We start from the raw sequence: 15,686 nt of genomic DNA on the forward strand, positions 1-15,686 counted from the left end.
AGACATTGGAGTCAGATTGATGTGGCTATGAATGGAGGCTAACTGTGTGACTTTGGGCAAGGCTCCTTCTCTCTATCTATCCCTGACACACAGTAGGGTTAATAGTTTCTACTCCAAAGAGTTGCTTTTTCATATCTGAGACATGATTCAATGAGAAAAATTAGATAAAGAACTTAAGCAGTTTAGGTTGCTCATAAAGCACTCAGAACATTGGAGTTATTATTGTAATAAAGACTATTGTCTCTTTCCTACATCTTCAACCATGTCTGTGAGTCAGGCTTATGCAACAGATCCCTGGCTTCTGGCTCCTTGGCAAGTTCTTACCTCAGTTTCAAACCACTCCATCTTTCATATCCTCACTTCCTACCTGCAGGAGCATGATACAACACAGTTCCCAAAGGACTCAGCTTTTTTTTTTTTTTTTTTTTTTTTTGTGGTACGCGGGCCTCTCACTGTTGTGGCCTCTCCCGTTGCGGAGCACAGGCTCCGGACGCGCAGGCTCAGGGGCCATGGCTCACGGGCCTAGCCGCTTTGCGGCATGTGGGACCTTCCCGGACCGGGGCACGAACCCGTGTCCCCTGCATCGGCAGGCGGACTCTCAACCACTGCACCACCAGGGGAGCCCTATCTAGAATATTTTTAATTTCATTTATTGTGTTGTTCGTCGTTGCTTGTTTCATCTTTAGTTCTTCTAGGTCCTTGTTCAATGTTTCTTGCATTTTGTCGATTCTATTTCCAAGATTTGGCATCATCTTTACTATCATTATTCTGAATTCCTTTTCAGGTAGACTGCCTATTTCCTCTTCATTTGTTAGGTCTGTGGGTTTTTTTTATTGCTCCTTCATCTGCTGTGTGTTTTTCTGTCTTCTCATTTTGCTTATCTTACTGTGTTTGGGGATCCTGAGATTTTGTATGGATAAAGTTAGTAATAATTTAAACCGAAGGAATTCAAGAAAATTCTTACTAACATATTCGGAGCAATAGAGTGGTTCTGTGTTTGTTTTAGGGCAAGGGCAAAAGATTTATTAAGTCAGAGACCTAGCCCAGGGTTTTCCCACTCACCAAAGGACAGGCTCTCGAGGAGCACCTGCAGACAGTGGCATGAATAAGCCTCCAAGTTCCAACATGCATTTTGTGTCATGCCCAGTCCATCCTCTGAAGTCCACCGCACAGACCCTCAGTGACCAGTATTTGTAGTAGTTTTAAAAAATATTTATTAAAATATTTTAAATTAAAAAAATTTTATTTTATATTGGAGTATAGTTGATTAACAATGTGATAATTTCAGGTGTACAGCAAAGTGATTCAGTAATGCATATACATGTATCTATTCTTTTTCAAATTCTTTTCCCATTCAGGTTGTTACATAATATTGAGCAGAGTTCCCTGTGCTATACAGTAGGTCCTTGTTGGTTATCCATTTAAAATATAGCCACCACTCATAGTATTGATCAGAGCTTCTCCTTTCCCTTCCTCAGGATTCCCTTCGGCACTGCAACTCTGGTTAATTCTCCACTTTCACTTTCCTTCCTTGAAATTTCCCATCAGTGTAAACACCAAGGTCCAGGAACTAAAAAACCTTTTTCAACAGGCTTTTGTTAAGTATCTATGAGGTGTTAGAGAATGTTGATGTGTATAAATTAAAAGTGCATGTTATTTGACCTCAGATATTTGAGTCGGGTGGAGGGAGACAGAAGGGTACAAAATCTATGTGTAAAGGGCTACAAAGAAACTATAATGATAGTAGAAGTTGCATTCTCAATGAACTAACTACTTCATTTATCTTACTTTCCTCCTGAATTCATAATCTTTCCCCAGACAAATAGGTATGTTACAGTATGTTTCATTTCTGTCTTGCTCTTTTCTTTAATGACAAGCTTGAAACGAACCTTTTAGCTACATAGTCCGCCCTCCCTATTTACACTTCCTCACTTAAGAAATCTTCAACTCCTTTCATTCTGGTTTCTATTGCCACCAGTCCAATGAATTAGTCATGTTCAGATCACTAATGATACCCTTTTAAAAAAGCTTAATGGTGGGGCTTCCTGGGGCTTCCCTGGTGGCGCAGTGGTTGAGAGTCCGCTTGCCGATTCAGGGGACACAGGTTCGTGCCCCGGTCCGGGAAGATACTACATGCCGCGGAGCGGCTGGGCCCGTAAGCCATGGCCGCTGAGCCTGCGCGTCCAGAGTCTGTGCTCCGCAACGGGAGAGGCCACAGCAGTGAGAGGCCCACGTACTGCAAAAAAAAAAAAAAAAAGTTTAATGGCCATTCATATTCTCATGTTATTAAACTTCTGCTTAGCTGACAAGTTGGTCCCGTGCTCGTTAAAATTTTCATTGAGAAAGCAACTTCTACATTATGCTATTGTTTTGCTCTTCTTACACTGGTACCATACTGAATTAATTTGTTGAACATTTTTAATATTGTAAGGTACCTATTGTTATTCTTGAAGTCAATTAGATAAAATTACCTCTTGTATCTGCCCAAGAAAATAGTCAAGAAAAGACTTCTCAGCTCAAGATTCATTGGATGGCATCACCCAGCAACGACTCCACAGCTCCAGTCTCTGAATTCCTCCTCATCTGCTTCCCCAGCTACCAGAGTTGGCAGCACTGGCTGTCCCTGTCCCTCAGCCTCCTCTTCATTCTAACCATGGGGGCCAGCGCCACCCTCCTGATCAGCATCCAGCTGGAGGCCTCTCTGCATGAGCCCATGTACTACCTGCTCAGCCTGCCCTCCCTCCTGGGCATGGTGCTCTGCCTCACTGCCATCCCCAAGGTCCTGGCCATCTTCTGGTTTGACCTCAGGTCCATCAGCTTCTCTGCCTCTTTCCTCCGGATGTTCATCATGAATAATTTCCTCGCCATGGAGTCCTGCACACTCATGGTTATGGCCTATGATCACTATGTGGCCATCTGCCATCCACTGAGATACCCATCCATCATCACTAACCACTTTGTGGCCAAGGCTAGTGTCTTCGTTGTCATACGAAATGCCCTTCTCACTGTACCCATTCCCATTCTCTCTGCCTAGCTCCTCTACTGTGGGAAAAATGTCATTGCGAACTGCATCTGTGCCAACCTGTGTCCAGCTCTCCTGTGACAATTTCACCCTGAACAGAATCTACCAATCTGTAGCTGGTTGGACCTTACTAGGCTCAGATTTCATCCTCATCTTCATCTCCTACATCTTCATCCTAAGAGCTGTGCTCAAGTTCAAGGCTGAGGGGGCTGCAGTCAAGGCTCTGAGCATGTGTGGCTCCCACTCCATCCTCATCCTCTTCTTCAGCACCGTCCTGCTAGTTGTGATGTTGACAGATGTGGCCAGAAAGAGCATCCTCGTGGACACCCTGATTCTGCTCAATGTTCTTCACCACTTCATATCCCTTGCCTTGAACCCTATTGTATATGGGGTTCAAACCAAAGAGATAAAACAAGGAATTCAGAAATTGCTGCAGAGAGGGATGTGAATATGTAAAATAGATTTCTAATTCTCTCTCCCCTTCCTTCTCAGTGATTTTGCCCAGACGTGAGCTAGAGAAAAGCCTGACCCAGGTTTCTTCCTTTATTCTTACCTATTTCAGGATGGGGTAGGCAAGAGGAAGAAACTCATTTTTCTTGGGTAATTGCTTTGAGCCTGGGCAATTATAGTGAAGTAAATTAATCTTCACAACATTCTTGTAGGTACTATTACTTCTATTTTACATAGCAGAAAAAATATAATTTTAAGAGAACAAACTGCTGGAGATCATATATCTGGGAAGTGATAGAGCAGAGATTAAAATCTAGGCTCTATAGCCTGGTGTCTTTCTAGAGAAATGCCCCTTCTTGTGCAATTGAAGCTGGAGACCAGGCCTCTACCCTACTCTCCTTTGCCTGTGTTTTGTCCTTCTGGATGTCCATAGGTGTTTCCTGCTTGTACCTACTATTTTGAGAGCCAGGGGGTTCTCAGAGAAGGCAGAGTCCTATCTGACAAAGGATCTGCAGGACCAAAGGGAAAGAGCACTCATAATAATATAAAGCAATGCCAGCCTCCTACTATGTCCTACGCGGCCTCACAACCTTCAGGGAGTCTAGAGAATGAGGATACAGGTTGAGAGAGGGGTATGGAGGGGGGATACCAATGGGGTAAAAATTGGGAAGTCAGGTCAGTGTGTTGACCACTTCTCCACGTGTTTAAGCTGCACATGCAGTGAACTGAAAGTCAAGTCTTACTTGTTGACTCTTCCCAAGAGCTCCAGTTGAAGGTGGGAAGACATAGCACAGTGTCAGGTTTCTGGGTAACAGTGGGTCCAGTCAGGAGAAAATAAATCCCACTGGCTATTTTAATTTTTTTTAATTTATTTAGTTTTTATTTATTTATTTTTTTTGTGGTACACAGGCCTCTCACTGTTGTGGCCTCTCCCTTTTGCAGAGCACAGGCTCCGGACGCGCAGGCTCAGCGGCCATGGCTGACGGGCCTAGCCACTCCGCGGCATGTGGGATCTTCCCAGACCGGGGGACGAACCCGTGTCCTCTGCATCGGCAGGCGGACTCTCAACCACTGTGCCACCAGGGAAGCCCCACCACTGGCTATTTTTAGAGAATTTAAGGAAAGCACTAATGGTGTGGCCAAAAACAGAAAACAAAAAACACTGGTCATTAAAAAAAGAAAAGAACCTTATACTTGGGAAGCATTGGGTCATTAGGAGACAACAGGTTGGTGGTAGGCTCGTTGAACTACTCTCACAACCCTGAGGACGGGTGCTGCCTCTGAATGCTACTAGTGTCACAGGACCTCCAAGGATGTGCCCTTAAAGCCTGGACTGAGACCTCTGAGGTAGGACTCTATCCTGCTGGTGAGGCTGATTTGATCCTGGAAGTTCTAAAGCCCAAACAAAACCCAAACCCAAACCCAAACAAAATCCAAAACCCAACCAACCAACCAATCCTGGAGGCTAAAACCAATTCCACTGCCAGGAGGAAGAGTCATTGCTGAGGGAAACCGACGAGAGGAAGAGACAGGAGGGACAAAATATCCCCTCCTCTGCTTCAACCTTTCAGTCTTTCTCTGTTGCTCTCTGTAGGTGGAAACTAAGAGGGAGCCGGCTGACCAAGGGTCCTATAGTCTAAGTCCCAGCATCACAAGATGTTTGGATGGGAGGGTCTAGGGCTGAGAGACAAGAGTTAATTATTGGCACAGCTCCAATTGCTTGAGTCTGAAAACTTAGTACCACATGAAGGACAGCTATAGCAGAACTCTGCAGTACAGCATGCCTCCCAGTGAGACAGAGACAGAATCAAGTCCTCTGGTGCAGACAAAAAAAGAGATGTGACATAATGCTATAGGGGCAGCTTTCACAGGAAAGAATTTGGCATTAAGCCGGCAACAGGAATGGAGATCAACTGCCCCACCCTGTGGGGATTAAAGTAACTGCAACTCAATGCTGATGTGGGTTCCAGGGGCAGATTCTTCTAAAGCCACACTCAATAACAGTGGGAAAGAAAAATGACATCCATTTCCCTACAAGAAGGGGCTCTTACTGCCCTCAGACATACTTCTTATTTACTCAAGGCAGAGCCACAGGTATGATTCAGTATTTATCATTTTTTTAAAAAGAAATTCTTTAATAGGAATTCTCTCCATCTCATGGTTGCCGGAAGAATTTTATGCACCACCATCTCCTACTGTCCCTCAGAGGACAGAAGGGCCAACTTCAATACCACTTGCCCAATGATACTAATAGCCTCAATGTCCTTATATATTGATAATAATTATAGTAATAATCATGAAATTAAAAGCTCAAATATTTTGAACACTTGCAATATACCAGTGTTTGTGCATGATAACATTTAATTTTCATAAGAGCCTTCTGTGGATGATTATAAAAATGAGTTTTAAAAAAAGATCTAACAGAAAGAATATAATTCATAGGAATATGGTACATATTGTCAAGGAATATTTTCAAACATCTGGTCTACTCTGTTGGTCTGTAGGAGTGCTTTCTCTACCTTTGTTATGCTTTCCCAGCTGCAAACCCAGAAAGAACTCAAATAAGAGTCTGTTAGTTGGACAAAATTCAGGTCTTAATTCCTCAGCTAGGCTTCTCTAGATCAATGCAAACAGCTGACATAATTATGAGAAGCTTGACTCAAACTGGGAGCACACGGGGATAGATACTACCAACTTGTTGTAGGGATTTGTAAGGATGTAGGGACCAACACACCAGTTGTCATTCCTCACAGTAACTAGCACAATTTTTGCACATCCAGGGGCTCAGTGAACATCCCCTTATTTACGAGACTGAAGTGGTAAGTCAAGAGTTGACAGTGTCTACAGTGCATCTCTAGTTTCATAGAAGCAGGGCACAAACAGATATGCCATGTACATAAGGGTCGCTCTCTGCTCTGGTTCTAAGGAGAGAAGTTAAGAGGACCACAGGTTCTCACAGAATTGTCAAGCCCAGTGCAGGTGGTTCAAGGAATGGGACACAGTGGTCCTAAGGTAGGCTTTGGGGTGAATCTACATGTAGAAAAAGGGGATGGAGGAACAGGATAGTCAAACAGCCCAGTCTTGAATGGCAGACACAACTCTGCTGTGAAGTTCCATAGCATTAAAAAACATGCTTAGTAGAGATCTCTGAACACTGTCTTGAGTGGATAGAATGAATTAGCATAAACTGAAGGCATTTTAAGTTGGTGGGGTATAAATGTACAAACTTCCAGTTATAAATAAGTATCAAAGATGCAATGTCCAGCACGATGACTCTAGTTAAGGTATATTTGAAAGTTGCTAAGAGAGTAGATCCTAAAAGTTCTCATCACAGGAAAAAAGCATTTTTCTTTTTCTTCTTTTTGGTACCTATTTGAGATGTTGGATATTAACGAAACTCTTGTGGTAGTCATTTCACAACATATGTATAACTTAAACTTATAAGTGCTGTAGGTCAATTATATCTCAATAAAACTGAAAGAAAAAATAAAATAAATAAAATGGTGGGATACAGATATTTTCTCAGTTTAACTGAGATCTGTGAAGAATCACGGTGCTACAATAGGCTGACTATGATCCAACTGTCCTGGAAGGGGTGCACTAAGAACACGAGAAGGGGGGAGAAGTGACCTACTAAGGCCACTTACTTTACTCCCCGGGTTTGCAGGTTAGTCACATTTGCCTGAGGAACACAGAGCCTTTTGAGAAAGAATCTGAAACCACTGAACACTGCTATTCAGGATCAGAGCAGATTTAAATCAAGATGCAGTGGCAAGAGAGAGCAACAAGTTCCCTGGAATTAAATTATCTGGAGGAAAAAGGGAGTCTATGCTGGTGACCAATGCCCATAACAAAGACCGAAGAATTGCTGAGGGAACAAAACTACGTTTTCCACAGTGGAGTTTGGGGACCTCTTAGTACATAGTCATCTGATACTCTACTGTGCTTTGGGATATATTCTAAGCATACGGGTGTGAAGGATGAGAGCTGTGACCTCAGATGCAGACTGTGGAACCTCAAGGCCGTGCAGCCAGGGAGTCTAAACAGGATGGCGTTACTGCAAGGCGTAGAGAAACGCTTTGTTGCTGACATGTCAGTATTGCTGCCCTGTGGCTATAAGTAGGAATAGCAATACTTTAGTTCTCAACCTCTGCTTGTTTCTGAAAGGGGACATGACGACTCTGAAAAACTGGCGATCCAACACTCAGGGGGAGTGGTAGTGAGTAGCTTCAAGAAGGAAGTGCTGTACTTCCTGCTCATAAGCACGTGGAGAGCTGAATGATTAATTTAAAAAATAAAAGGGATATAATTTATTTTCAACAATGTCAAATCAATAGCATGAATCAGGTATTCACAAGGGTATATTGTATTATTATATTTAATAAGATGTTATATTAGCAGTATTTTGCTAAGGACTGTAGGTAATAACAACACTTATTTATTTCTTCATCTGCACATCCAAAATTTAGTTATTGAGTGCTTTATGTGTGATGTGTGATGAAAGAGGTAAACTACTTTCAGGGAGATTATGGTCAAAATAGCCCATGAATTATCATTATTCCCAATTTTACAGGCTAGGCAACTGAGTAAAAAGATAAAATTCTAATGGTCATTCAACTAACAGGGACAAGGATGAAGAGAGATAAATTAGACATATTTGCTACTAAATCTACTTTTCCTATTGTATTGTCTAGGGATTGAGCTACACTTTTTGACTTCAATTAGATAGATTTGTAGTTTTCTGAAGTTTTTCATGTTCCAGATTATAGATATAGATAGTGCACATCAAAACCCGTCATGTATCGAATTAGTAAATGCACGTAAAGTTAGTTACTACAATACAGGTATCACAGGAACTTAGCACAGTACAAGTTTACTTCTCATCCACATCCTGATTTCAGTGCATGCGGGCTTTGCTTCATGTCAACATCTAGGGACCCATGCTTCTATCATATGTGGGTATTCCACATTACCCTTTGAGACCTCCACAGGTCCTTTTGAATCTGGCTGTCACACAGCGAAGGGAGAGAAAGTGCAGGATCTTGTGGGATGTTTGTTTCAGGGGCCAATCTGGGAGAGATTTACATCATTTTCTCTATCATTCCATTGACCAGAATCCTCACATAAATCTAGCTGCCTAGAGGAGAGGCCAGGTGACTAAATATTTATTTCTTAAGAGAAATGACAAAAGAGAGACTCTCACATGTAAAACGTTCATAACCTCTTCCCAAGTGAGACTACCCAAACTCTCATCTAGTCGCTGTATGCAGCACAGAGTCCAAGATCTACAGGAGTGTGTGGTCATCTCCATCCTGATGTGGTTCCTCTTGGACCAATCATCCTCTTTCTCCCATTACATATTTCGCGTACCGCAAAATATTTTCTCCCATTACGTATTTTGCGTACCGCAAAAGAAAAAAAATTAATGTTTTTAATTAATTAATTAATTAAATTAAAAAGTCAGTGAAATAATTACTTTTATCAGTGTTTTAGACAATGAAACTGAAATATGGGGAGTTTAACTGCTCAATTCATACAGCTGGCAATAGCCCAGCCAGGATACTAAACCTGGCTTCCACACTTAAAATCCAAGCCTCTTTACACTGAAAGTGAGTGTCTGGAGGCTCTTTCCCAAGAGTATATGGCATATTGATCAATCTGTCACTCAGTGGAGAGTAGGAAGAATGAGGCATAGTGATCATTATAACATGTTTATTATTTGGTGAACTAAGCCATCCATTTGGCTAGGAAAAAAAGACTTTGCTGCAAAAGGAAAGTGAAGTGATGATACTAAGCAAGGTAGTATTTTCCCACAACAGGAAAAAAACATCTCAGAAATATCTTCTTGCTGATACCAGTTGGCTGGATAAATGTAGTACAGAACTTCTCAGACTCCTTTTAAGTCAGTAGTGTATCTGGGAAGTCAAGGAGACTGCTCTCACCTCAGCCGTGAGGAAGCAAGACACATGGACCCATAAATACCCTCCTTTGGCTCAATCTACAGACAAATCAATATTTACTTTTTCAGAAGTATGTGTCTAAGAAAAGGCTCAGCCTATTTCTCAAGCAGGACACAGTTCTTAATTCTATTATAAACATCCAAGTAAATGTAATAGATTCAGTGACTTTGTTGAGGAAATTCACCAAGGTCTGTTTGTCCCTAGAATATTGACTCCTCTAGTCTCCCTTCCCAATTATGTCCCAACAACAGTGCCTCCTGATAGACAACAAACTGCATAAACTCAAAGGCTGAGTAGAAAATCATTGCTTCTTTGAATCATATACGGGACTCCTGATGTCACCGTGGCAGAATGGCAAGGCAGGTCTCAGGAATACATTTAGATGGTCCTGGGCAGGGGACTGGGTCTGGGGAAGGATTCAAATCCCTGCATTCCATCCATTGAACTTCTATCCCTGAGATGCAGCTTAGCGACGTTCCACCCAGTGCCTTCTCTTCCTTCCTACCACAGGTGATGGGGAATCACTGGAAAACATGGAAGTGATCTAAAAGTGTCCCTTTGCCTCTCTCTCTTATGAGTCTAAAATAAAAGATGGTGAATTATTTAATAAAACATCTGTAAGAGGCAAACAAGATGTAGATCAGTCTCTAGGGCAGACAGTGTCTCAGAGAGACCAGGAGAACCACAGAAACCTCCAGAGGTTCTCCTACCACTTCTCACTATTCTCACTCCACAAGTTGGATTGTAGCTTGGCAATCAATGTGTATATATGATAGAGTCGAGGCTAATTTTTCCGAACAGAATTCTTTTTCCTCGTAAACACAAATAAATTTACATTTTCAGACATACCTACAATTGTGTGAGGCTGTAAGACTAAGCCTGTCCAAGGGAATGGCATGCAGCTCTTCCAGGAATGGCTTTTACCACTTCCTTGATGCCCTCTGCACTCTATCCGCCTCCTCTGGTTAGTTGCAGATAATCCACTGGAAGACACGAACCCATGGAAAATGGTGGAACCACACAGTGGAGGAGGCTAGGACACTGAGTGACTGCAAGGAAGAGAGCTTTCCCCTTCCACATTGCATTGGACTGGATGTTATTAAAAAATATAAAATTGTTTTGTGTTAAAACACTGACAAATTGGAATTGATTTTTTTGATAGCTGGAAGGTTATTCTAACTAAGGCTGCAGACAATGAGAAAATTGACATCCAGTGCTAGAAGGATCACCTAACAAGTTGACCTGTCTACTAAATGGCAATTCTAGGGAAAAGGTTGAAAGAATTCAAAATAATAATGTGTGTTTGAGATTGTTGATTTCACTTGACAAGTTATTATGAGAAATAAATGAGGTTAGCAGAAAGTTAGCTGGTTTTCAAGCAGAAATGAATCATAATACATAAAGGCCATAAATATAAAGCCTTGAAGAATTTTCCTAGTACTTGGGAAGTCAAAGGTTAAGAGAAAGATTTAGAATGCCTTTAAGTAACAAAGACTCATAGAAAGCAGCCCTGAGAAGAGACTACATTATGTGGATAGCTGTCCTACTAAAGTCTGATAGCCTTAGGTAGACACAGTTATGTAGAAAAGCAGTGGCATGGGGAAAGCAAAAAGACATTAAAAAAAGGAAAAAAAATTAATTTTACCTAAGAAAATCCTTGTTAAGTTTCGAGAGGGTTTGTTGCCAAAGAAACATGAGCTAGGCTTTTAAAAATGCTTTTGATTAAAAATTAAAACAATTTTTAGTATTTTACAGACATGAAGCAGTCTCCATATGTAGTATCTGCAAAAGAAGTCACATTCTCCAATGTCTGCTTCATATAAGGCAATGGGGGACATTGAAGAAGGTACAATCCCACATATGCAGAAAAAGGGACATAGAAAACAATGGCCAGGAGAGATTCTCCCAGAGTCATATCCAGGACCTAGTCAGGGAACTTATTCTACTGTCAGGAGATAAAAGTATTGCAAGGCCTGCCCCCAAAGTATTCCAGAATTACCACTGACAAGTTCTTGTTAGATGTATTCCATGTTTCACTTCAACTGGGAATCTTTTTGACTGGTATTCAGTTTCTGCTCCACCATTAAACGTGTGGTAGTAGGAGGAAGATGACTGGTCCAAGAGAAACCACATCAGGACCTGATGGAAATGACCACACACTCCTGGAGATCTTGGGCTCTATGCTGCGTATAGTGGCTAGATGAGAGTTCGCTTAGCCTCATTTGGGAAGAGGTTACGTATGTTTTACATGTGAGGGTCTCTCATATAATTTCTCTGAAGGAATAAATATTTAGTCACCTGGTGTCTCCAGCTAGATTTATGTGAAGTTTCTGGCCAATAGAATGACAGAGAAAATGATGTAACTCTCTCCCAGATTGAGTCCCTACAACCTCCTACAAAATCTTGCACATTCTCTCCCTTCACTTGCCTGACAGATTCAGAAGAACCAGTGGCAGTCTGTAAGGGACAAGAACATGAAGGAGCCAACTAATGAAAGAAACATGGGTCTCTAAACACTGATGTGAAACAAAGCCCACATTCATTGGAATGGTATGTGGATGAGAAGTAAACTTTTATTACATTGTTACTGTGATATCTTTGTGGTAGAAACTAACTTTACTTGCACTGGCTAATTCAATATATGTTGGGTTGCGTAGGGCTCTGCCTTTTTTATTTACAATCTGGAGCCTGAAAAACTTTAGAAAACTACAAAACTATCCAGTTGAAGTCTAACTGCAGCTCACTCCTCGAAAATGTAGTAGGAAAAATAGATTTATGTAGCAAATGTGCCTAATGTCTCACTCTTGACTCTGGTCACTATTAATTAAATGATCATTAGTAATTTATCTTTTTGCTCAATTGCCTAATCTGCAAGATTGGGAATAATGATAATTCATGGGCTATTTTGAACGTAATCTCTTTGAAAGTAGTTTACTTCTTGGTAACTACCTATGCTAACCACTACCGTGCTAATCACACATAAAGCACTCGATAACTAATTTTTGGTTGAAAAATGAAGAAATGAATAAATGTTACTATTATACGTAATTTGTCCTTAGTCAAACATTGCTAATGTAATATGTTATAAAATACTGAGATTAAAAAAAATACTGAGATATACTCTATCCTTATGAATACTTGACTCATGTCATGGATTTGATATTGACTCTTCAATGTCAATGGAGAAAAGAAAATCAGAGTATAAACTGTTATATATCTTTTATTTTTAAAATTAATCATTAAAATCCCCACGTGCCTTATGATCATGAAGTACACTATTTTCTTTTTTAAGCTATCCCCTGACCCTCCGCTAGCATTGGAGATCCCAGGAGTTTTCTGATTTCAAAGTTGTCAGTTTCCTTTCAGACACCAAGCAGAAGTTAACTGGAATCACTTCAGTATTGCTATTCTGCTTAATAGCCACGAGGAGGCACTGTTGAGTTGCCAACAATGAAGCATTTATTTACTCCTGGCAGTAATGCCCTGCTGTTTAGACTCCCTGACTGCCAGTCTTGATGTCCCACACTAGGCCTCTGAGGTCGCAGCTCCCATCATTAACACCCATATGCTTAGAATATATCTGAAGCATATCAGATGACTATGTACCAAGAGGCTCCCCAACTCTACTTTATGATATGTGGAATACACAGTTTTATTTCCTCAACAATATTTAGGTCTTTGTTTTGAGCATTGGTCACCAGGATAGATTTCTTTTTCCTCTAGATATTTAATTCCCAGGTAACCTGTTGCTCTCTCTTGCTACTGGGTCTTGATTTAAATTTGCCCTGTTCCTGAATACTGTTCAATGGTTTCAGATCTTTTTTCTCAAAAGAATCTGTGCTGCTCATGCAAATTTCTCATGCAAATTCAACAAACCTGCAAACCAGGGAGTGAGGTGGTAGGTCCCACCCTCCCCTTCTCTTGTTCTTAATACACCTTCTTCCAGTACAGTTGGACCATAGACTATAATAGCAAAGTGACTCTTAACAGATTTTCTCAGTTAAATTGACAAAACATCTACAGTCTACTAATTTCAAAGGCATTAATTAATACTAAATCTAGCCAACCAAGACTGGGCTAATGGACGTTTTTGGGGTTTTTTTTGGCGGTACGCGGGCCTCTCACTGTTGTGGCCTCTCCCATTGTGGAGCACAGGCTCCGGATGCACACGCACAGCGGCCATGGCTCACAGGTCCAGCCGCTCCGCGGCACGCGGGATCTTCCCGGACCGGGGCACGAACCCGTGTCCCCTGCATTGGCAGGCAGACTCTCAACCACTGCGCCACCAGGGAAGCCCTAGGACGTTTTTAATACTGTTGGAACTTCATGGCAGAGTTGAATCTGCCTTTTAAGATCTGGTTCTTTGAGTAATCCTGCCCCCCACCCCGACCCTGTCTCCTTTATCTGTATGTAGACTCACCCCAAAGCCTGTCTTAGGCCTATTGTGTCCAGTTCCTTGAAGCACCTGCACTGGGCTTGACAATGCTGTGAGAACGTGTGGTCCTCTTTAGCCTCTCTCCTTAGAACCAGGGCAGGGAGCCGCCCTTCAGTATGTAGCTTGTCTGTTCCTTAGAGTTAGGGCTTGACTTCTATGGAACTAGAGATCCACTGTAGACACTATCTGTCAACTCTACACTTAGGCACTTCAATACCATCAGTAAAGGAATGTTTACTGAGCCCCTTCATGTGCCAAAATTGTGCTAGTTATTGTGAGGAATAACAGCTGGTGTCCCTACATCCTTTACAAATCCCTGTAACAAATTGGTAGCATCTATCCCTGTGTATACCCACTTTGAGTCAAGCTTCTCATAATTGTGTTGCCATTTGCAATGATTTAGAGAATCTGTATTTTCTCTATTTTTTGATTTTGTCATCAGGATAATGTTAATTTTCTAAATAATTTTGAAAGCTTTGCAAATGTTTTAGTATTGCAAAACAGTTAATATAGTATAAGAAACATATGAAAAGTTATCATGGTCTACCATCTTACTTGGAAAAAAATCTGCAATGACTTATTTTGTCATCTTCCTTCATATTTTGATCTGTTTAGTTTTTTTCTAAATCTTGTTTGTGTCAATATTGTAATTTCTATTTAGAAACTGATCATTCGGTCATTTTTCTTTATAAATTTACACAAAGTATCATTTTTTTCAGTTCACTTCCTCTCTTAGTTTACATTACTATTACTTTAGCCCTATTCTTTGTATATTCCTTGCTCATTCTACCTTAAATTTCAGCCAGGGTCCCATTTCCAATTAGAAGCCAACTTCATGTTTTTGCAGCTCCTAGAACACCCAGAGAAATCAATCAATATCCTATCTAGCTTCCATACTCAAATGAGAATGATTTTATATTATATCAGCAGTCATTCTATTTCATTCTGCCCTGAAGCTCACCCTAACGAGAACCGCAGGGCATGAGGTTTCACTGAGTCCTCAAGCCCAGAGAAAGCCCTCTTAACTCTTCAGGCTTTATAGTTTTCTAAATGAAATGCTCTGACCAAGGTAAGGGCTGAGTCTCTAAAGAGCCCCAAGCAATGGGATCATCTGGAGCTGGAGACCTCACTTCATATCAGTGACTGTATAGTAGGATTGGATTTAGTAAGTTAAATCTACATGCACCAGAAGTAACAACCACACTAGAAATACATGTGTTCATTTGTTGTCAAACGTTTTTACGTTTCAGAAGCTGCAGAGATTTTCACAACAGTTTTTTTTTTTTTTTGAGTTATTTTATTGGTAAGGATACCGAAGCTCAAAGAGCTCTAAGTGACATTCTCACGTACATCTTCCAGTCAAGGCCAGAGCCTGAATTTAAACCTGTATCTCATGACTCATTGTGCATTTCTCTTCCCACTATATCCTGCTTGGTTTTCATGAAATTCATCATTTTTATAGTCATGGACTTCAGCTTCTGACATGTGAATGAAGAGAATCCCCATGAGAAAGAAAAGTATTTAAGGTAGTTACTGGGGCCACTTTTTCAAACTTTTTTCTCACCTTAGGAATCTTGTAGTATCAGTGGGGTTTAAATGTGAGAATTTTTTGTTGTACTTTTCCTGTGGCAAAAGATAGAGTGATTATTTTGGAATCTTTGAGCTCTGCCTTCTAATGTGGTGTACATTATGACTAATAAGGAAAATGTAGTAGAGGATTACACGTAGAGGATTTTAACAAAAATATTCCAGTGTTTACTTCTGTTTTGATCTTATCATTCCACTGAATGATCATGGAAGATCCTCTTGGGGTTAAATA

The 15,686-nt window shown here is 41.0% G+C and overlaps 1 protein-coding gene across 1 annotated transcript; it reads left to right on the top strand.

Annotated features, from left to right (window-relative positions):
* The first annotated feature begins 2,221 nt into the window (after positions 1–2,221).
* OR56A1 (olfactory receptor family 56 subfamily A member 1) lies at positions 2,222–4,417 on the top strand. The gene is given in 2 exon segments (XM_024757039.1): positions 2,222–3,087; positions 3,089–4,417. Coding segments are annotated over 2 exon segments (939 nt in total). The 5' UTR covers positions 2,222–2,530; the 3' UTR covers positions 3,471–4,417.
* The last annotated feature ends 11,269 nt before the right edge of the window (positions 4,418–15,686 follow it).

Source organism: Neophocaena asiaeorientalis, unplaced genomic scaffold, assembly GCF_003031525.2.
Source record: "Neophocaena asiaeorientalis asiaeorientalis breed wild unplaced genomic scaffold, Neophocaena_asiaeorientalis_V1.1 scaffold504, whole genome shotgun sequence".
NCBI classification, from domain to species: domain Eukaryota; kingdom Metazoa; phylum Chordata; class Mammalia; order Artiodactyla; family Phocoenidae; genus Neophocaena; species Neophocaena asiaeorientalis.